The following is a 24,101-nucleotide window of genomic DNA, read 5'->3' on the forward strand; positions in this document are numbered from 1 at the left end:
CCTCAGTGTCAGTATGTATAGACTGCACAGTACCACTTCCCTCAGTGTCAGTATGTATAGACTGCACAGTACCACTTCCCTCAGTGTCAGTATGTATAGACTGCACAGTACCACTTCCCTCAGTGTCAGTATGTATAGACTGCACAGTACCACTTCCCTCAGTGTCTGTATGTATATACACTGCACAGTACCACTTCCCTCAGTGTCTGTATGTATATACACTGCACAGTACCACTTCCCTCAGTGTCTGTATGTATATACACTGCACAGTACCACTTCCCTCAGTGTCTGTATGTATATACACTGCACAGTACCACTTCCCTCAGTGTCTGTATGTATATACACTGCACAGTACCACTTCCCTCAGTGTCTGTATGTATATACACTGCACAGTACCACTTCCCTCAGTGTCTGTATGTATACACTGCACAGTACCACTTCCCTCAGTGTCTGTATGTATATACACTGCACAGTACCACTTCCCTCAGTGTCTGTATGTATACACTGCACAGTACCACTTCCCTCAGTGTCTGTATGTATATACACTGCACAGTACCACTTCCCTCAGTGTCTGTATGTATATACACTGCACAGTACCACTTCCCTCAGTGTCTGTATGTATATACACTGCACAGTACCACTTCCCTCAGTGTCTGTATGTATATACACTGCACAGTACCACTTCCCTCAGTGTGTGTGTATGTATACACTGCACAGTACCACTTCCCATATACATTGCCACAGGGGCTATATGTCATCGGCTGCCCCTAGTAGATCATTGCCGGTAAGATGGCAGCTGGCTGAGGGAACACACCGGCAGCAGGGGGGTATATGGTTGTCAAGTTGCAAGTTTCCATCTTGAACGTTTTCAAACTAAGAAAAGAAAGGATCTAAAGGAGGAGGATGCTGCCGTGGCCTCTGCACACAGTAAGTCCCATGTAACATAACATTAATTTTACATGTTTTAAAATGTTGGCGACCAAATATTCTATTTGGCGCCTAAATTTTTCAGGTTAGGAGCCAATGGCTCCTAGGTAAATTTTTTAGTCTGGAGCCCTGTATATATGGCAGAAGCAGGATTTAAAGAAGAACATTTTTATTAAAGTATTGTATTGCCCCCCAAAAGTTATACAAATCACCAATATACACTTATTACAGGCAATTCTTATAAAGTGCTTTTTCCCCTGCACTTACTACTGCATCAAGGCTTCACTTCCTGGATAACATGGTGATGTCACTTCCTGGATAACATGGTGCTGTCACTTCCTGGATAACATGGTGATGTCACTTCCTGGATAACATGGTGATGTCACTTCCTGGATAACATGGTGATGTCATGACCTGACTCCCAGAGCTGTGCGGGCTGTGGCTGCTGGAGAGGATGATGGCAGGGCGACACTAAGGGAAACAGGGCACTGGAGGGACACTGAGCATCCCTCTGCCATCATCCTCTCCAGCAGCCACAGCCGCACAGCTCTGGGAGTCGGGTCGTGACATCACCATGTTATCCGGGAAGTGACATCACCATTTTATCCAGGAAGTGAAGCCTTGATGCAGTAGTAAGTGCAGAGAAAAAAGCACTTTATAAGCATTTCCCTTAATAAGTGTATATTGGTGATCTGTATAACGTTTTGGGGGCAATACAATACTTTCATAAAAAATTTTCCCCGGACTTCTCCTTTAAATCCTGCTTCTGCCATACATATGCACACTGGACTGGGTATCACTAAAATCATAAGGGAAATGAGAATAAGATAAGGTCAGACCCAAGGACTGTCACCTGAGAGGGATCTTATTCCAGCCCTTTGGTGAGTGCACTTGGCTGCGCGCCAATAACAAAGTGAAGACGTGCCTCTAAAAACACCTATTCTCCAATATCCAGTCATTACTATGTTACACTTTACACACCGAGCAGACTGTATACCATGCTAATATGCACACCTGTGTAAAGTAACCCATTATAACTCCATGGACCTCGGTTATTGTATCTACAAAGTTCTATACAGACATAAATCCCACTGAATCAACAGGGAGGAAGGCCTCTTTAACAATTTCAATATAATATTAGGTTTTCTCTGCACTCGGTTTAAAGTCCTAACATCAAGCAGATGGTGGGTGGGACTGAGTATACAGAGGGCTCCATGCCTTAGTCTCACAGATGCTAGGTACACTCTGATAGATACCGGAAAGGAGCTACAGTATATTTGCCAAGTAAACAAAGGTGGATTGATCATTTAATGGCACCGACAAGAGGTTAAGATTCACCTTTGGAACCACTTTAAGCAGTATATTAGACAGGCGCCTACAGTGTATTTCCAGCCTAGTTTTATTGTATATTTTATATATATATATATATATATATTTATGCCTGTGTATGTCCTTGCTGAGTTCTCTCATATATGTGCAGCTACCGGTTGTTCTCTCCTAGGCTGTGACCTCCACTGGAAGAAACAGACATTTACATTATGGCCAGCTTACCTCGGTGTTAGAACAGGGGTGTGGAAGGACAATACAAGGATTGACAGGCAAACTGAAAGAAGAAAAAGAGCAAAAGTAATGAAGAGTGTTCAGGTAGAAAAATGGCAGGCAATGGTTTCAACTTTTCAGGAGGAACAGCTCTGGAATGAATACGTCGGCCCTGATATGCTTAAAGCGAATGTACCATCAGGTACTGTACATTCACTTTAAGTGTTGCATATGAATAGAAGTCAGTGCTGCAGTCATTTTTTTGATTTGCGGCCCGATTCCTGCACACGGCGCTGGTCTATTGGCCAGGCTGCAGAACTATAGGCGAGCTGGCCCGCCCCCAGTGGGAGGAAAACCCCTCCCCTCTGTGACACGAATCCATTAAAATCGATAAAGCCGCCTCACAGAGAGGCGGGAGTTTTCTCACACTGGGGGCGGGCCAATGCTTCAGACTGGGCTGGTGCGCGGCAATAGATCGGCGCTGCGTGTGGGAACTGGTCGCAGTTCAAAAGAAGGACGGCGGCACCGACTTCCCCACACCGGCATCGTTCTAGTCATTTGTAACACTTAAAGCGAATGTACCTGATGGCATAAATGGACACCACATAAACATTTTTTTTTAAAAAGCATGCCAAAACAAAAGAAATATCAAAAGTTTTGATTGGTCGGGGTCTGAGTGTTCAGATCGACAACGATCAAGGCTGAATAAGTCAGTGTGCAGCGTATTCAAAGCGAGTTCGTCTAGGTTACAGACACAGAGCGGGGAGAGGAACATGTGTCTGTGCGGTTGTTTCCCAGCTCGTTCTGCTGATCTGTCAGAGTCTAAACACCTGGACTCTGATCAATAAAAACTTTTTACATGTCTCTTTAAAGGGGGTTATCCAGCGCTACAAAAACATGGCCACTTTTTCCCCTCTCTTGTCTCCAGATGGGGTGGGGTTTGGGACTTGGGGACTTGGGACTTTGGGAGTTGGGACTTTGGGAGTTCCATTGAAGTAAATGGAGCTTAACTGCAAACCACACCTAAAGTGGAGACAAGAGAGGGGGGGGGAGTGGCCATGTTTTTGTAGCGCTGGATAACCTCTTTAAAATGTTGAAAAGTTTTTTTTTTTAAATAAAGGGTACTTTGTAAGGGTTTGTAGGTTACCATTCAAAAAATTCAATAGGTACAACATATGGACAGGTATTTATAGGTTCCATTCCACAACAATGTTTAATTCTTGAAAATGTGTCCTTTACCAAAAATGAAGTCTCACTTTAGCACCAGCCTATGTGCCTCTAAAAATGTTCATAAATATCCCCCCAAGTGTTACCACACCCAGATTTATAAATATGTCTTAAGGTGCGTTTACACGTAACGATTATCGTGCGAATTTGCGCGATAACGATCGAATTCGAACGATAATCGTACGTGTAAACGCAGCGAACGATCAAACGACGAACGAGACATCGTTCGTTTTGATCTTTCAACATGTTATTAAATCGTCGTTCGCAAAAATTTCGCAGATCGTTCCGTGTAAACAGTCTTCGCGCAAGTCCGGCCGCCCGCAGCACAGCCCCGCCCGCCACCCGGCCCCCCGCTCGCAGCCTGGCCCCCCGCTCATCCGCAGCCCCCTGCGCCGGCTCGATCGCCACCCCCACCGCTCTCATCGCCGCCGCTCCAATCGCCCCCCGCCGCAGCTCCGATCGCCCCCGCCGGCCCACGGTCATACGTTACCTGCTCCACGGTCATACGTTACCTGGCTCAGCTCTTCAGTGCACTGATTGGCTGAAGAGGGGCCGTTTGAAATTCCCGACTCCCCTCTTCAGCCAATCAATGCAAGGCAGCACTGATTGGCTGAAGAGGGGAGTCGGGAATTTCAAACGTCTCCTCTTCAGCCAATCAGTGCACTGAAGAGCGGAGCCAGGGATGTCTGAAGACCTGCTGCACGGAGCAGGTAACGTATGACCGCGGGCCGGCGGGGGCGATCGGAGCGGCGGTGACGGGAAGGTGGCGATCGGAGCGGTGGCGCCGGGGGGGGGGGGGGGGGGGGTCGACCGAAGCGGGGGCGGGTGGCGATCAGGGTGGCGGCGATGAGAGCGGCGGGGGTGGCGATCGAGCCGGCGCAGGGGGCTGCGGATGAGCGGGGGGCCGGGCTGCGGGCGTGCGACCGCAAAACGATTTTTCCGTACGAAATATCGTACCGTCTAAACGCTGATCGTTATGAAAAAAAAATTGTTACTCCGACATTGTTAATCGTACGATCGGCCCAATTATCGTTTCGTGTAAACGCACCATTAAACAAGAATTGGTGTAACTTGCCCACAATATCCAATCAGACTAATCTATTAAGAAATGATTAGCTTAAATAATGAAGCAATGTGACTGTGCCACAATTCACACCAGATTGATAAGAAAACCCGACTTTGCCACTAAAAGCCAAAAAGGGGATGTGGCCTCCAGGTTTTCCGAGTCCTCAACATATTCATCCATTTTTTTACAGCCATTTTCAACATGACATTTTTCACAAAGAGAGAGAAGGTGGAGAATAGCAATGTCCTAAACGTGTTGTCCTTATCAGCCTTAGTATTTTAGATGGTTTGTCTCTATAGTCTTTTATATGTGCACAACTTAGCAGGTGATCGCTAGATGTTTTTGGAAATAGTTAGGGATGAGCGCAACTCCTGCATGCACAAGTCAGATCTATTGGCATTTGAATACTGGTGGCTGAAGAAGCTGGATCCAGCCCTAGGACATGTTCACATGGCGTAAGAGACCGGCCGTTCCGTGACTCAAAACAGCCAGTGTCAGAAAAGATCACCCCGGCCGGTACTGCAGTACCGTCCGGATGATCTTTACAGAATTTGGATGTGGGCGCATCCGTGCACGCCCACATCCGAACTCCCCACTGCACACAATGGAGCATGTGGCCGGAGCCGCACGCGCCATTGTGTGAACTGACAGGGTTTTCTGCAGCCGCAATAGCGGCCCCAGAAAATTGACATGTCAGTTTCTTGCAGCGCCGCTAGGGATCCCAACCGGAGTGTATACTATGGGGGAGATTTATCAAACATGGTGTAAAGTGAAACTGGCTTAGTTGCCCCTAGCGACCAATCAGATTCCACCTTTCATTTTCCAAAGAGTCTGTGAGGAATGAAAGGTGGAATCTGATTGGTTTCTAGGGGCAACTGAACCAGTCTGAACCACTTTACACCATGTTTAATAAATCTCCCCTATGTGTATACACTCTGGCCAGGATTCCTTAAAGTAACACTACCTGATAATTATGGAACTTACGTATTTGGGAGTTCAGGAAAAGCTTATGGCTGTATCCATGTTTTCCCAGGTAGCAGGTTTGGATGCAAAGCATTTGGGTTCAGACAAACCCAAGCGTGATCGAGATTCGCTAATCTCTAATAACTAAAGGAAATAAGGTTTCTACACCAACAAAGAAGCAGATTCTTTACTGTAAGAGCAGGGAGATTCGAGACACTCTGCCAAAGGAAATTGCCTTGGTGAACTCACTAAAAGATAGATGTCTTTCTGAAGTACAGTAACACATTACAATCAGTAGATTACTGGAAATGGGTTGCTGGTCTAGGGATTTATTTAAGGAAGATGGGGGGGATTTATCAAACATGGTGTAAAGTAAAATGGTCTCAGTTGCCCCTAGCAACCAATCAGATTCCACCTTTCATTCCTCACAGACCCTTTGGGAAATGAAAGGTGGAATCTGATTGGTTGCTAGGGTCAGCTGAGCCAGTTTCACTTTACACCATGTTTGATAAATCTCCCCCTATGTGTCTTTAGAGGAAAAAATTTTGACAAGTCACAGAGACACATCAAATGTTGTGATCGTATTGTTTAGACCACGACTGATCAGGAGAACAAGGCGGGAGAAGTCCATGTACAGCGCACTCTCCCCAGACTCTGTGTCATGTGACCGGGATGGCTGCATGATGTAAATCTATGGAGCCGTCCAGCTTACACAGACACACAGAAGCTCCGCCCTCTCCCCGCTGGTTCTCCTGATCAGTAGCGGTCCAAACCCTCACTCCCCAACCAATCAAAGGTTTTGACGTGTCTCTATGACATATCAAATGTTTTTTTTTTTAAATTACAGCTACGCTTAATATTTATTTAGTAACGATGCAAAGGATCACATTTATCCTGGCGTACAGGCTAGTTTCATCCAGAAACAGGAAAACTCTTGTCCTTGGTTGGCTGCGGTTTTGTAGCTTCACCGAAGTGAATGGAGCTGTATTGTAATACCACATACCACCTGAGGACAAGGGTGGCGCTGTTCTAGCAAGAAAGTAGCTGTGCTAACATATATTCCGGGGGCTTCCCAGGCACGTACAGAATACATACACAGTGAGGAAGGAGAAACTATACTTGCCTTCAGATATACATATTGCATGGCTCGCCTGTAAATTATTTGTTCACTTTTAATGGGCAGTATGCTTCCAGACAGGTAAACAATAATGTAACTTTTACTTATAAATAGAATATTCAGTTGCCACAGCAACCAGCCACAGCAAGATAGTGTTTAGCGAGACGTCTTACAATAGGTATCAGTTAATGCAGTATCACATTGGCACATTCCGAGGAGGAATCCGTGTATTACATCCAGGTTAGCACAGGCAAAGACTTAGAATAAGGACAGTTTCACACTGTGCAGTTTTTCTCGTGTATTTTTTTTTAAGCCAATACCAGCAGTGGATTGCCTTTATGAAGGGATAGCTCAGCAAAAAAAAAAAATCTTTTAAATCAACCGGTGCCAGAAAGTGCCAGAGATTTGTAATTTACTTCTATTAAAAAATATCTTTCAGTACTTATCAGCTGCTGTATGTCCTGCAGGAAGTGGTGTATTCTTTCCAGTCTGACACAGCGCTCTCTGCTGCCACCTCTGTCCATGTCAGGAACTGTCCAGAGCAGTAACAAATTTAAATAGAAAACCTCTTCTGCTCTCCAGACTGGAAAGTATACACCACTTTCTGCAGGACACACAGCAGCAGATAAGTACTGGATTCTTTTTTTAAATAGAACTAAAAAATACCTGTGACTCTATTTATAATACAAAAGCCGGGGGCTCGATTCAGAGATCAGCGTGGGGTCTCCCACAGGATAGGGGAAAAGTTTATTTTTCCTGGAATACCCCTTTAAGGACTTTGATACTTGCATTTCAAAAGGGTAAACAGATCACAGTCAAGTCCAAGCCTAAGATTAACCCTTTAAGGACATGGCCCATTTTCGTTTTTACGTTTTCGGTTTTTCCTCCTTGTGTTTAAAAGGTCATAGCACTTGCATTTTTTCACCTAGAAACCCACATGACCCCTTATTTCTTGCGTCACTAATTGTACTTTGCAATTACAGGCTGAATTTTTGCATAAAGTACACTGCGAAACCAGAAAAAAATTCAAAGTGTGGTGAAATTGAAAAAAAAAACGCATTTCTTTTATTTGGGGGAAATGTGTTTTTACGCCATTCGCCCTGGGGTAAAACTGACTTGTTATGCATGTTCCTCAAGTCGTTACGATTAAAACGATATATAACATGTATAACTTATATTGTATCTGATGGCCTGTAAAAAATTCAAACCGTTGTTAACCAATATACATTCCTTAAAATCGCTCCATTCCCAGGCTTATAGCGCTTTTATCCTTTGGTCTATGGGGCTGTGCGAGGTGTCATTTTTTGCGCCATGATGTGATCTTTCTATCGGTACCTTGATTGCGCATATACGACTTTTTGATCGCTTTTTATTACATTTTTTCTGGATTTGATGCGACCAAAAATGCGCAATTTTGCACTTTGGGATTTTTTTGCGCTGACGCCGTTTACCGTACGAGATCAGGAATGTGATTAATTAATAGTTCGGGCGATTACGCACGCGGCGATACCAAACATGTTTATTTATTTATTTATTTGTTTACTTTTATTTAAAACCTGGGAAAAGGGGGGTGATTCAGACTTTTATTAGGGGAGGGGGATTTTTACTATTAACAACACTTTTTGTTTTTTTTTTACACATATACTAGAAGCCCCCCTGGGGGACTTCTAGTATATACACTTGGATCTCTCATTGAGATCTCTGCAGCATAGATATGCTGCAGAGATCCATGAGATCGGCACTCGTTTGCTTTCGGCTGCTGCAGCCGGAAGTAAACGAGTGCCGAGCCGAGGACGGCGCCATCTTGGACGCGTCCCCGGCCGGCATCAGTAACGGAGATCGCTCCTCCGGGACAAGGTCCCGGAGGAGCGATCTCCCCCACTAGACACCAGGGAAACGTTGCCTCCGGTAATCGGAGGCAGCTGTCAACTTTGACAGCTGCCTCCGATTAGCTAATTAGCGGGCACGGCGATCGGACCGTGCCCGCTAATAGCGGCGGTCCCGGGCTACACGCGGCACCCGGGATCGCGGCACTTCAAAGCGGGGCCGCCGCGCGGCCCCGCTTTGAAGTGCTAATGAGGACATAGGACGTACCGGTACGTCCTATGTCCTTAAGAGGTTAAAGGAGAAGTCCAGCAATTTTTTTTTATTAAAGTATTGTATTGCCCCCCAAAAGTTATACAAATCACCAATATACACTTATTACGGGAAATGCTTATAAAGTGTTTTTTTCCCTGCACTTACTACTGCATCAAGGCTTCACTTCCTGGATAACATGGTGATGTCACTTCCTGGAAAACATGGTGATGTCACTTCCTGGATAACATGGTGATGTCACTTCCTGGATAAAATGATGATGTCACTTCCTGGATAAAATGGTGATGTCACGACCCGACTCCCAGAGTTGTGCGGGCTGTGGCTGCTGGAGAGGATGATGGCAGGGGGACACTGAGGGACACAGGGCACTGGAGGGACACTGAGCATCCCCCTGCCATCATCCCCTTCACCAGCCACAGCACGCACAGCTCTGGGTGTCGGGTTGTGACATCACCATGTTATCCAGGAAGTGACATCACCATTTTATCCAAGAAGTGACATCACCATTTTATCCAGGAAGTGACATCACCATGTTATCCAGCAAGTGAAGCCTTGATGCAGTAGTACTGTAAGTGCAGGGGAAAAAAAGCACTTTATAAGCATTTCCCGTAATAAGTGTATATTGGTGATTTGTATAACTTTTGGGGCGCAATACAATACTTTCATAAAGATTTTCGCCTGACTTCTCCTTTAAGTCGCACTGTGTGTATTCTAACCACTGCTATTGTTGACTTTTTGGCTATGTTCACACGCTGTACAAACAACGGCCGTTCTGCCATGAACAGCGGTTGTTTAGCGCTACCTACAACCAGAATTAATGATCATGATAATAAATGGTGTAAAGTGGAACTGGCCCAGTTGCCCCTAGCAACCAATCAGATTCCACCTTTCATTCCTCACAGACTCTTTGGAAAATGAAAGGTGGAATCTGATTGGTTGCCGGGGGCAACTGAGCCAGTTTCACTTTACACCATGTTTGATAAATCTCCCCCAGGGTGTCTATTTTTATTTACTTTATCCACTGAAACCTTTGATTTTATTCACTTACTACATTTACTTTCAATTTTTTTTTGCCGAGCTCTTGATAATTTGGTCTTAGGCAGAAGTTCAGTGTAATCGGAGATGGACTGGTCGTCCAGATGACAACACTAAGAAGGGAAAACTACACAAAGGCTGCATTCATACGGTCATATTACGGCGCTGTGTGAATGCCATATATTTGGCAAAGAAAACTGGATTGGATAAAGCCTCGAGAATGCAGGAAAAAATTTCATTCAGACAGTATTTTATTAAGGAATATTTACCATGAGAGGTTCCAATTGCATTTCTTGGAGACCATTTACTAAAACCAAAAATCAATCTTAAGCAGTTAAAGGGCAACTCCAGCAAAAAAAAATCTTTCAAATCAACTGGTGTCAGAAAGTGCCAGAGATTTGTAATTTATTCATTTAAAAAAAAAAATCTAAAGTCTTCCAGTACTTAGTAGCTACTGTATGCCCTACATATGTATGTCTATTACATAAAGAAGCTGATAAGTACTGGAAGACTTGACATTTTTTTAATTATAGTAAATTATAAATCTCTGGCACTTTCTGACACCAGTTGATTTGAAAGACAAAATTTTTTTGCTGGAGATGCCCTTTAAATATGAGAACCAATCAGATTCTAGATCTGATTTCTCACAGAGCTTTGGCAAACATAAGCACTACACTGAGGTATCTTGGGATCCACCGGGGGGGTCGGGCGGGCTCGGCGCTGTGCCCCCGGGTGACAGGTCCTCTTTAACGGATCCGTAAACTTTTAACGTACAAAAAAAGGGGTCAACTAAGGCCTCATTCACATGTGCAGTAATTTTTCTGGACCGCAAAACCTCCCGCTATTTTTATACATGGTCCATATAAATTCATCTGTAATTGCATCCATTTCCATAAAATGCGAACAGTACTAGTTTGCATATAATTGATCCGTGTTTTTTGCAGATATTACAGATGTGACATCTGTGACGTCCGTACAAAACACGGATCCCATAGACTTCTATTAGTAATCTGTACCGCAATCACAATTCGCGTAGAGCATGTCCTTTTTTTTTTTTACAGAACGGAATACGGATCAAAATTAACAATTTAATTTTTTTTACTTTAACTGACAACTTAACTGAACGTGTGAATAAGGCCTAAGTTTTTATGCACGCTAAAAAAAAACTGATCAGTTTTGATCCTTTTAACTGCAAAATTAAAGTCAATGGAAAAAAACTGATCAGAATTAGAGATGAGCGAACCGGGTTCGGGTTCAAGTCCATCCGAACCCAAACTTTCGGCATTTGATTAGCTGGGGTTGCTGAACTTTGATAAAGCTCTAAGTCTGGAAGCTCTTGTCTGGAAAACATGGATACAGCCAATGACTATATCCATGATTTCCACATATTCTTAGGGCTTTATCCAACTTCAGCAGCCACCGCTAATCAAATGCCGAAAGTTCGGGTTCGGATGGACTCCAGCATGCTCCAGGTTCGCTCATCTCTTATCAGAATCTGTCTTTGCATCCGTTCTTTCCATTAAATTAGGGATGGGGAACCTTCGACCCTCCAGCTGTTGCTAAACTACAATTCCCATCATGCCTGGACAGCCAAAGCTTTGGCTGTCCAGGCATGATGGGAATTGTAGTTTTGCAACAGCTAGAGGGCCAAAGGATCCCCATCCATGCATTAAACGGATACGTTAAACCAACTGCAAAAACGCAGTGTGAACCTGGCCTAACCTGCAGACTCCAAGTTCCCTTCGGCTAGTTACACACAGGGGATGAATAAGCACTACTCCAAAATACAGGTCCATGCTGTACTTGTGGCCCAATGTAAAATCACGGATAAAGTTGCGTTCACGTCAAGGTAACAGCCCCTGTGAGACCTGCATGCTTATTACACAGCAGCTCAGCTATATATATATATATATATATATATATATATATATATATATAAGCATACATTTTTCATTAGGTATATTTATTTAGAAAATTTGCAGCACATTAACTATTTAGATGACATAGTACATGGTAAACCTGGATAGATTTATACCGCATCAGGATCATTAGTTTGCATTCATTATTTCACACCACCAGCTATTATTCCGAAGCTCTAATACAGTCTGGGAAACGAGTGGCACGCTGCCAGCAATCGCTGTGTAACTGCTGGGCATGCTATACTGCCTACACAGTTTTTAATCAGTCTACTTCCTCATGTGAGGTTCACAAGCAAGCATGTGGTGTGGAGAAGTAAGCAGTATACTATACCAGAAACCTTAAGAGCCAACTAATCCCTTTTGATTTTATGTGACGCCATGTTCACACAACGTATATTTTCGTAAAAGTTGACAACGGCCGTGATTAATATGAAAATATACGTAACCTTGCTGTCTATGAATTCCGTCTGCCCTCTCCGTGGAGAGGGTGGATACAGCGGAAGGACCGCCTGGAAAACTGGGATACAACCATAACCATAGGCTGTATCCCAGTTTTCCAGGCGGTCCTCCCACTGTATCCACCCGCTGCACGGAGCGGGCAGACAGCCGGAATCGAATGCCGATCGTTCGGGTTCATACGAACCCGAACCTCGGCAGATTCGGACCATCCCTACCGCTATTCATTGAATAGCGGCCGCAGAAAACCCTGTCAGTGCACACAGTGGAGCGAGCGGCTCCGGCCTCACGCTTCATTGTGTGATGTGGTCTGATGTGGGCGCCTACGGATACTGCAAGATCATCCGGCAGATACTGCAGTACCGGCCGGGATGATCTTTTCTGAGACCGGCTGTTCCATGACCTGGCTGGGTCACGTAACGGCCAATCTCTTACCAAGTGTGAACATAGCCTAAGACAGGAAAGGACCTTTAATGGACAAAGTCATCTATACTTCTGATACCCGCCTTTAACAAAACAATAAGAACTGTCTCACAGACTAAGGCCCTGTTCACACAACGTAAAAAAACATTAAACAACGGCTGCCGTTGCAGTTTTGCAACCGCGGCCATTATTTAATGAAGTGGCTTAATACATTAATATGGAATCCCGGACACACTGTATACACTCTGGAAGGGATTCCAAGTGGCTACACCAAAAACTGACATGTCAGTTTTGTGCGGCCACTATTCACTGAATAGTGGCCGCTTAAAAGTGACAGTGCAGACAATGTAAAGTGTGGCTCCGACTGTACTCTACATTGTCAGCTATCAGTCCCCCACCTCCAGCCCGAAATTATTTTTTTGCTTACCCTCAGACCCTTACCCTCCCTCCAGTTTTTTTAGACCGTGCAGTACTATCAGACTAATTCTTTGTTGCTTAAAAATGTCAAAATTGCACAAAATTTTGGTGCAGCTGTTTACCATCTTTTGAGCAGGTTTCAAATTTACTCATGTTTGAGTAAGGGAAAATTGCACAAAATTCTCAATGGTTTTTGCGCACAAATAGATGGAAAAAAAAAATTGCAATTATTAGACTGAATGCTAAATTCCCCCCATTGTTTTTGGCTTCACTTCCACCGTGGACGTTTATAAGAAGCCGATGATGTCACAGAAAGCTTTAGATTTAGAAGTTGAAAAGGATCTAATAAAACATGCAGTAGGTGCAAGCTCCTGAGTAACCTAAGTCATGTGAAATATTTATGGAAAGAATCACGAACGAGCATTCTTCTCAATTATTGTTTTCTTCCTTCTCTATAAAATTCATTAAACAGAATATATTCATTTCATTATGCTACCAAAGGAAAAACCCAATCTCCACCAATGCAAAAAGATGATCAGATATATAAAGGGAGGTGATAAAATCTACACAATTTACATGGTCACTGTCACGTCAAACCAGTTCCCTCCATGATAGCCTACTGTATGTCAGGGATGGGGAACCTTTAGCCCTCCAGCTATTGCAAAACTACAATTCCCATCATGCCTGGACAGCCAAAGCCAAAGCACGGTCTCTATGTTCTTCTAATAAGCTAAAATTTAAATCCTCAATAAACCAAACTTCTCAGATTCCTCAGGCTTAAGGCCCTATTCCACCAACAGATTTGACGACAGATTATCTGCCAAAGATTTGAAGCCAAACCCAGGAACAGACTATAAACAGAGAACAGGTCATAAAGGAAAGACTGAGATTTCTCCTCTTTTCAAATCCACTCCTGGGTTTGGCTTCAAATCTTTGGCAGATCTGTTGGTGGAATAGGGCCTTTATAACATAAATGACCCTGAATGACCACTCCCCTTGTGATGGTTCCCTAAATAGTTTTCATGCACTTAGTATCTGCACACACAGATTGGCTGGCGACCGGTTCCTACACCTGAATGGGCACAACCCTTACATACGAAGGCTGGACTGTTATACAAAGCACTTTCTGCCTTGCAACCCTATTCCTCATAGATTGTAAGCTTTCATGAGCAGGGTCTCATTTGTCTTGTTTCAGTCATTAGTCTGTAATTTTGTCATGTCCGATTGTTCTCATGCCCTCAGAAATGTAAAGCACTGCAGAATTTGTTGGCGCCATATAAACATTATTATTAGAGACAAGCGAAGCAAATCAAGATGCACTGTGAATCGCGCTGTCCATTCCCTTTGTTCTGCGAAACGAATTCCCATTGGTTAGTTAATGAAATCTGCAAAAAAAAAAAAAAAATGGCGGCCGCACTTGCTGTCTGGAGAGAAAGGGTGAGAGAAAGGGTGAGAGAAAGGGATTGATCGTAATCCCTAACGCCCATCCAATCAGCTGCAGGCACATCTGTGATGTCAGCACCTCCCCCTCTATATAAGGCGGTTCAGTAACGGAGGTGGCCAGTCGGCTGTGTGTGGAGGAGAGAGCAGGATGGCAGCAGGCAGTTAGAGCAGAGCAGGGAAAGACTAACAGAACAATATAGGGACAGAGAGAAGAGGAATAACGGAGATTGGATGATTGACATTTTCTTTTTGTGATTTTCCGATATTTGACACTTTTACAACAACATGATTTAACAAATTCGCCCTTCTATAATAGCCCCAGTATTGTAGCTACTATAATTTGGGCTATATTTTGGGATCTTAATGAGTTTGACCGAAAATTCACGAGGCTCACAAAACAAATTTCCGTCTGTTGCACTCATCTCTAGTTATTATTATTTGAGGTGGGGCTTATCATGTGCAATGTGCCAAATAGGGGGAGAGAGAAAGAGAGCTGAGGCTTTCTCCATCCCCCAGAGGGTCCTCGCTGTTCATGAAAGGTAAACCAAGGCTTCCTTCTCATCTCAGCAGAAAGTCAGTGCTTCATATAACCCCCCTTCTTAATTGTGCTGTCTATTCACAAAGCAGAAACAAACACCTTCACTTAGACGGGAGCGGGACCCAGACTGCACCGCCACAGGTAAGTAACAGATCGCTCCTGGGTGGCACCCAGCGGCATTACAATCACACACAACCTGGAGACAGGTGTTGTGCTGTTTTTGCAAGAAAGTAGCTGTTGTTTTTTTTGTAATCCTGGATAACCCCTTTAAACTTTACAAAGATAAGGAATCCTTTCGGCTAGGATAATACAGATGTTCTGCTCTTTCTTTGACAAGCAGAAACCTATTGAACAGTGGACTACTAGACAGAGGGGAACATTTATCAAAAATTCACCCTTGGCATACACCTCAGAAAAAGCACAGTCTAATTTTTTTTGTAGCCTATGCCCAGCTCAAATGATGGGCAGACGGGCAGGAGCACGGCAAGGGTGTGGAGGTGTGGCCTTCTCAGCGCCAAATTTCTCATGGTTTACGCCTAGTAGGTCACACTGGCTTTACTAAAAGGCGTGCAACTGGGGGCCGGGTAAATCCATCCAGGTAACTGGGGCTAGGCTTTATTTAGGATTGGTGTATGAGTAGGCCGATCTGAATAAATCCTCCCGCGAGTTGGCAGTGAGGAGAGACTGAGCATGTGTGTCCACCAGTATTCATCTCAGTAGGTGGACATGCATCTATCATGCAGTATAATCATTCCTCAGGTCATCATCATGACATATTTTTCCTATGTACACTGCAAAGAGATATCTGATGGGCAGACAGGGAGGAGCACAGCAAAGGGGTGGAGGTGTGGCCTTCTCAGCGCTTAATTTCTCATGGTCTACGAATAGTAACAGGTCGCACCGGCTTTACTAAAAGGGCGTGTTCCCAGTCATGTTTTACCCTCCTAGTGGGAGTAGACCCTGACATTAAGGGGTAAGCGTTGATTTGCATATCCGTTCTTCGAAGCATTGTCAATGCACCCTAAATGGCTTAGTTAATAATTTTTTAATGAGGTTGACACAAATTATGATATTTATTAATGGGACGACTCGAAACGCGATAAATAAAACACGATTGATTCCACCAAGATTTGTTTCGTCAGTGAAGCACACTATGTAGGGATTAATATTCAGGTTAAACCAAGCTCATAGTACATGTACTGTATACGGGTGCAGCTTATTTCCCCTTTCACCAGTGAAAACACATGCATGCTCGGTCGAGGGTGCATCTATAAGGGGAATTTGAGAGTAAAAGCTTCTGGCCGAATGCACATTTAGCGACAGCTATCTAAAGTGTATGGGCACCTTTATTCTAACAGACAGATTGTCAGTTATCAATTCTTTCTGCAAAACAGTGTGAATGGTTTGTTTGTGCGCACTAGATAATCGGTGTGGGCGAGACGGCTGTATGCCTATTAGACGAGAAGTGACAGATCACCTCAAACTTTCACTGCTCCACCACTCTATTTAGCTCAGCGCCGGAAGCAGGTTACAGTCCATCAATGCAATACTTGACTTTGGAGATTGTCCAGAGGGTGGATCTAGAAGATCCTATTTAAAGTTAACCTGTACCATTATATTACATACTTTAAAACTGTGCTTGATGAAATTCAGTTTTGACACAGTTAGGGCCCTCGGCCCATCGTTATAACGTTTGAATTTAAACAATTATCGCTCTGTGTAATTGCAGGCAGCGATTGAAAAATCAGCATGTTCGAGTCCATCCGAACCCGAACGATCGGCATTTGATTAGCAGCGGCTGCTGAAGTTGGATAAAGTTCTAAGGTTGTCTGGAAAACATGGATACAGCCAATGACTATATCCATGTTTTCCACAAAGCCTTAGGGCTTTACCCAACTTCAGCAGCCACCACTAATCAAATGCCGAACGCTCGGGTTCGGATGGACTCGAACATGCTCAAGGTTCGCTCATCTCTATTCATATGTCTTTGATTTAGATCTAAACCTAAAATTATCGTTAATCATTCGCTGTAATTCCACGTTCGTTCGCTCAAGTTCTGCATTTGTTCACTAATCGTTCAGTGTAATTGCACATTGTTCATTGTGTTGGATCAGAAGTATCGTAGTAACGATCGTAACAAACGACTATTGTTCTGTGTAATAAGGTGAATGATTTAAGGTTGACGACAAACAATCTCATTAGCGATCATTTATCGTTAGTCATTAAAAATCGCTACGTGTAATAGGACCCATTGGGTCTGTTCACACTGAGTAAAACTGGCGTAATTTTTTGCACGGAGTCCCCGCTGCAGACTCTGCTCGGAATCCCACCTGCCTCAGTGTGTCAATGCAATGCCTCGCGTGTCTCTGCTCTCTGCCCAAAGATTTGACATGTCTCAGGCGAAAATCTACACCTGCGCCTCTTAGTGAATCCGGCAGGGCAAAAGGAGGTGGGGCCTAATTTAAGACGATAAATTCCCCTTCTATATCTATATTCGAATGCATAAATAGGTGGAGAATCAAGAACTCCAAGGCGCACAAGCTAATATGTACAATGGCGCCCCAATGCACTTCGATCAGACTATGACTAAAGGGATATTCCACTCAAACATAACTTTTGATATGTTGCTCCTCATGGTGAGACTAACAATTGCTTCCATACTTGTTATTATCTATTCAGTCTCCTTCCCCCAGTTCTCAGCTGCTGCTTTCTGCTGAAGACATGAAAATCTTTGTGTGAGCTTTTCTCTCTGTCTCTCCCTCTTCACCCCTCCCTTCTGAGACAGCTTGTGTAAACAAGTCCCTATCAGGCTGTATCTGCAACATTGTAGCTTCTTTGTAACTCTGGGAGGGTTAGTCACAGTGAGATCATCAGCAACTTGACCTCTGATTAACCCTCCCAACATTACTGTTTTTAGAGCAGAGTGGTGGTTTGTAACCTAGACAACGAACTGTCAACAATAGAAAGAAAAAAACGGCATTTCAGGAGAAAGAGGCAAATTTGCTAAATGAATGTACTGGCAAAAATATTTAAAGGAGTTATCCAGTTTTCCCCCCTCTCTTGTCTCTAGATTGGGTGCGGTTTCAAACTCAGTTCCATTGAAGTAAATGGAGCTAAATTGTAAACCACACCTGAACTGAAGACGAGAGGGGGAAAAGTGGCCATGTTTTTGTAATGCTGGATAACCCCTTTAACTTGATGAGCCCTACAAGATTAACTAAGTTGGTTGAGATGAGAATACCCCTTTAAACTTTTTCATGTCCCTTAAACCATTCCTGAAAAGCAGCCGAGTACATTATCCTGCTAATAGAGGCAACTGCAATGAGGGAATACTAGTGCCATGAAGGTGAGTGGTAAAGTGTAACTTTCACGTGCCAGAGCACGTTTTAGCAGAACAATGCCCAATGCATGACTGTATCAGGTGTATAATGGGTCTCTCCCTTCCCCTAGGTAAGTGACACACATGATATAACACATGATAACACAATTTATTATACCACACCAGCTTCTTCCCATGCCCTGCAGTTCGCTTCTGATGTTCAAGTGCCCACTGTGCCGGCTTCTGGTGGTGGACAGGGGTCAGCATGCGCACTCCCGACAGCCATGCACCCCATAATCGCAGAGCTGAGATGTACCTGCCATTCTGACACCTTTCTATTATAGCCAGGATTACCTATTAGCAGTTTATGCTACAGTAGCTCTTCTGTGGGATAAGACAAGACAGACATGTCTTCTCTCATGTGCATCAATGAGCCTTTGGCACACATGATCCTGTACATAGTATAAGACAGATGCTGTGGCGGATAGAAGCTGGTGAACATGATGGAGAGGACTCCTTCCCTGCCCTTTGTGCACTTCATATCAATGAAGATATCGGAGAATGCATAGAAGAATGTGACAAGAGATCATTGTGATCAGCTATTTTGTGACTAGGTTATGCTGCCCTTAGAAAGGGCTGCACAGGCCTAGCAACAGATCCACTTTATCGTCACTGGCCTTAGGGCCCTATTACACGGGACGATTATCATGCAAAAAATCATTATATCGTTTGAATTTAAACGATAATCGTTCTGTGTAATTGCAGGCAACGATCGAAAAATCGTTCATATGTCGTTAATCGTTTATTTAGATCTGAACCTAAAATTATTGTTAATCGTTCGCTGTAATTCCACATTCGATCGCTCAAGTTCTGCATTTTCTCACTATCGTTCAGTGTAATTGCACATTGTCCATTTTTTTCTGTGATCAGAAGGAATAAACAATCATAGTAACGATGGCAATAACGATTGTACCTAACGACCATCGTTCTGTGTAATATGGTGAATGATTTCCGGTTAACAAACAATCTCGTTTGCGATCATTTATCGTCAGTCGTTAATCATTAAAAATCGCTCAATGTAATAGGACCCCTGGGCTTGCCCATTTTTCTCGATTTCAACCCCTCGCTGCCTAATGTATCTCCCCCTTTGACGATACCATCGCAACAATAATCAATGTTAATCACTGTACCTGTCAATTTGATCCGAAATTGGAATGTTACGGCCGATCTGCGTACAATGCATAGAAGAATTTAACTTTATTTATAGACAATACACTATTTCGTACCCTGAACCGGATCTTGATGTTACATCCTATACATAAAGTTGCCTCAAGTCAGCTCATATAGTTAAAAATACCTAATGAAGACTGTAGATTGTCACAACATAGCAATTAGTAGCTGTCTGCAAACTACAGGAGGAAGGGAGAGCGCTTCCGTCCCCAGTCATGGGTTTCAGATTCATAGTTAATTGGGTAGAAAATATAAAAACAAATGAATAGCCAAATGCAAAGTACAAGTATAACAAGAATACCCACCATTCCTGTTATACCGTACAATTTATCTGAGAGACGTCGAGAGAGATATAGATGGAGAGAGAGACAGAGAGAGAGAAAGAAAGAAAGAGAGAGTTTTTAGCTTTTTTTCTATTAGGAAATAGAAGTATGCCCTAACTTGTGCTTGGACATGTGCTAGCTAAAAATAAGCTGCCATTTTGAATATATTATTGGCTAATATTATCGAAAAAATTAACATGTCAATCTTAGAGCTTTTTAACCCCATAAATACCAAGCAAATTTAAAATTTTTACACTTTTGTGCCAGGAGCGGCATGGTACAGAGAGTCACGACTAACAATTCCTCACAGTTCATAATCCCAACAAGTACAAGTGAATCCCTACAATATCTGGAACCACAACATGCACCAGTAATTGCCGATACATGTTGTGGTCCCAGATATTGTGGGGATTCTCTTGATGGGACTATGAATTGTCCCACTTTTTTTTTTTTTAATTTGTTTTGTTGTTTGGTGTGACTTTCTACTACTCATGACTATACGTTTATACATTTCTCTACTTTTGACATAGTCGCTTTTGCTGTGGTTGTTTGATTACTGGGGATAACTATTTGCACCTCACTATTATTATTAGCTATGGCTATGTTCATACATAGTGGGCCCTAATGGGGACAGGGACCAATGTGAGCTATATAAAACACTGCGGAATAAGTTAGCGCTATATAACAGGGCTCCAGACTAAAAAATTTACCTAGGAGCCATTGGCTCCTAACCTGAAAAATTTAGGCGCCAAATAGAATATTTGGTCGCCAACATTTTAAAACATGTAAAATTAATGTTATGTTAAATGGGACTTACTGTGTGCAGAGGCCACAGCAGCATCCTCCTTTAGATTCTTTCTTTTCTTAGGCCCAGTTCCCACTGAGGAAAGGTAGCGGAATTCCGCGACAGAATTGTCCGCCGCTGAATGCTGTTAGCCTCCCGCTCATAATGGGAGTCTATGGGAGGCGCGCGCTCCTGCCCTGTCCGCGCTGAAGAATGAACACACACACTGAGGGAAGTGGTACTGTGCAGTGTATATACACACACACACACACACACACTGAGGGAAGTGGTACTGTGCAGTGTATATACACACACACACACACACTGAGGGAAGTGGTACTGTGCAGTGTATACATACAGACACTGAGGGAAGTGGTACTGTGCAGTGTATACATACAGACACTGAGGGAAGTGGTACTGTGCAGTGTATACATACAGACACTGAGGGAAGTGGTACTGTGCAGTGTATACATACAGACACTGAGGGAAGTGGTACTGTGCAGTGTATACATACAGACACTGAGGGAAGTGGTACTGTGCAGTGTATACACACACACACACACACACACACACACACTGAGGGAACTGGTACTGTGCAGTCTATACATACACCCCCCCCCCCCCCCCCCCCGCACTGACTACCGCACCTGGCCGCCATCACAACAGACACTACCAATCAGCCGCCCAGGCCGCGGTCCCCCCACACAGATTAGTGGCCGGCCGCCACCCCTGCCGTCCCTCCGGTTGTACTCACCCACTATCCACAATCTTGGTGCCGCTGGGGTGCACTTGAAGAACCGCCGGGTGAGGAGAGGCGGGAGAGAGGCGCTGGAGGAGTGTGGCGCCTCTGCGGCCGTCCGTCCAATGAATGAAGGACGTGCGGGATGACGTCACTGGAGAAGCGTGTCCCCGCACACGTCATCCAGCACGTCCGTCATTCATTGGACGGACGGCCGCAGAGGCGCCACGTGCTTCGGTGCAGCGTGCGGAAGTCCTTAAAGAGACAGCCGCCGCCGGGGCCAGTCGCAAATGGCGCCCAGATTAATAAATCTGGGCGCCATTTGCAAGATATCAGTCGCATTGGCGACCATTTTGGTCGCCATCTGGAGCCCTGTATAAATAAAGCAGTTATCAATGAAACATGTAAGAAGTGACCATCCCCTTTAACACAAAGGTTGGGTTCACATTACAGAATCCACGTGGATAAGTTTCGGCGCTCGTTCCTGTTCGCAGTGATGCACCTTTGACACCATTCGGCGGGCCGATTCCGCCATCCCCTGAAAGAATTGACACATCAGTTCTTTCGGCGGATAGCGGAATCAGCCCACCCATAGAATGGGAACGAGCGACGGAATCCGCCTGAACTTATCTGCGCGGATTCCGTAGTGTAAACACACCCTCACAGATAATGACGCCAACAGCAATTATTTTTTTTTGTGTAAAAATAATCATGATCAATGGTGGCTTTGCAGTGTATATAAGAAATGAAAGTCAGTCTGGTTAAGTTATGATAATAAAGTGTTTTAAAACATTATTTAATACAGACTGCTGGTACTTGCCCTCATCATCTCCTGCTTGAACTACTCCGCCACCAGAGCAACAAAACGGCCAATTAGCATAATAAATCAATCAATGTTAATATGACAGAAATGGCGGCAAAGATGAAGAAACATCCCTTCATCCTCAGCGCCCTGTGCTCTATAGCGAGATATCAGCAGATTAGATTCTTAGTTTCCCTTTAAAGTTAGTTTGGGAAATAATTGCCACTGGTTTAATTTGTTTATATTATCCAGATTTAAAGTGACACTGTCACCCCCTTTTGTGCATATTGACATCTCTACACAGGTGTAACAGGTAAATTTAGCAGTTTTCACACATTATTTTATATCATACGACATGGTGCTTGTTCAAGTAAAAAGTGATCTTTTATGAACTGCAGATTGTGTTAAGTGGGCGGGGCCTTGCGGCATTAGAGCCACTTAGCCCCACCCACAACGCCACCGCTGGCCCCGCCCCCTTGGCGGCCATTGGTGGGCCGACCTAGAGGGGGTGGGGCCTAGACCTTTAGGCCAGCCTGTTCCAATGGTTGGTGAGGGGGCGGGGCCAACAGTGGCATTGTGGGCAGGGCTAAGTGGCGCTAATGCCGCAATGCCCCGCCCACTTACCATAATCTGCAGTTGATAAAAGATGACTTTTTACTTGAACAAGCACCATGACATATGATATAAAATAAGGTATGAAAACCGCTAAATTTACCCTTTACACCTGTGTAGAGATGTCAGAATGCACAAAAGGGGTGACAGTGTCACTTTAAAAAATTCTTTTATCTTTTAGAAAACCCACATTTGAATACCCTATTAGGGAATTCTGAAACTCCTCCATACACTATCCTCATTTATTAGGGTGCATGCACACTACGCAATCCGTATGACCCGTCGTGGATTCCGTCACTCGTACCCGCCCGTGTCATATACAATTTTCTATTGCCGGGGAGATTCATAGCCTTTGGGCAGATGGTGGAATCGGCCCGGCCATAGAATGGTGTCTATGGAGCCGGCGGAGATGCGTGCCGCCGTGAGCGGGTATGAGCAACGGAATCCGCGGTGGGTCATACACACGGATTCCGTAGTGTGCATGCACCCTTAGGCTATGTTCACACAACGTAAGTTGTGTATTAATCATTGCAGTTGTTGCCGATGTGCAACAACGGCCGTGATTAATACACAACTTATGTGCAGTGCAGTTAGAGGGAATCCCAGACGGAACATATACACATAGTATACACTCCGGCCAGAATCGCTAGTGGCGCCACGAAAAACTGATATGTCAGTTTTCTGCGGCCGCTATTCATCGAATAGTGGCCGCAGGAGACATGTCAATGCAGACAATGGAGCGTGCGGTACGCTCCATTGTATGCAGCGGCAAATTGAGATGCGGGCGCATACTGATGTGCCCGCATCTCAATTAATAATCAGAAATAAAGATGATCCGGCCAATGATCTTCTCTGACACCAGCCGTTCCGTGACCCGGCCAGTGTCTTACGGCATGTGAACATGGCCTTAAAGAGAAAGGCAGCTGTTTATTGCAGCTTGAAAAGACTCTGTACTCACAATCTGACCCCCTAAACCGCTTGAACCTTCGAATAGCTGCTTTTAATCCAAGATCTGTCTTGGGGACCGTTCGGCAGGTGATGCAGTTAATGTCATAAAAAACTACTTTTAAACTGGCAGCCCCGTGCCCTTTGGTCGAGGCTTACATTGTGTATGCATTAGGCTGG

At 44.2% G+C, this 24,101-nt stretch overlaps 1 protein-coding gene across 3 annotated transcripts in view; it reads right to left on the reverse strand.

Moving 5' to 3' along the window:
• Window positions 1-24,101, reverse strand: part of CXXC4 (CXXC finger protein 4) — a 111,408-nt gene that overhangs the window by 66,368 nt on the left and 20,939 nt on the right. The window contains exon 3 of one of the 3 annotated variants that reach the window (XM_069978403.1): window positions 2,479-2,530. The exons of the other annotated variants lie outside the window; for them this stretch is intronic. Coding sequence (XP_069834504.1) covers window positions 2,486-2,530 — 45 coding nt within the window. The 3' untranslated portion in view covers window positions 2,479-2,485. The remainder of the gene's footprint in view (window positions 1-2,478; window positions 2,531-24,101) is intronic. 3 annotated transcript variants of the gene reach the window in all.

The sequence above is a fragment of the Dendropsophus ebraccatus genome, chromosome 7 (genome assembly GCF_027789765.1).
Source record: "Dendropsophus ebraccatus isolate aDenEbr1 chromosome 7, aDenEbr1.pat, whole genome shotgun sequence".
In the NCBI taxonomy this organism is placed as follows: domain Eukaryota; kingdom Metazoa; phylum Chordata; class Amphibia; order Anura; family Hylidae; genus Dendropsophus; species Dendropsophus ebraccatus.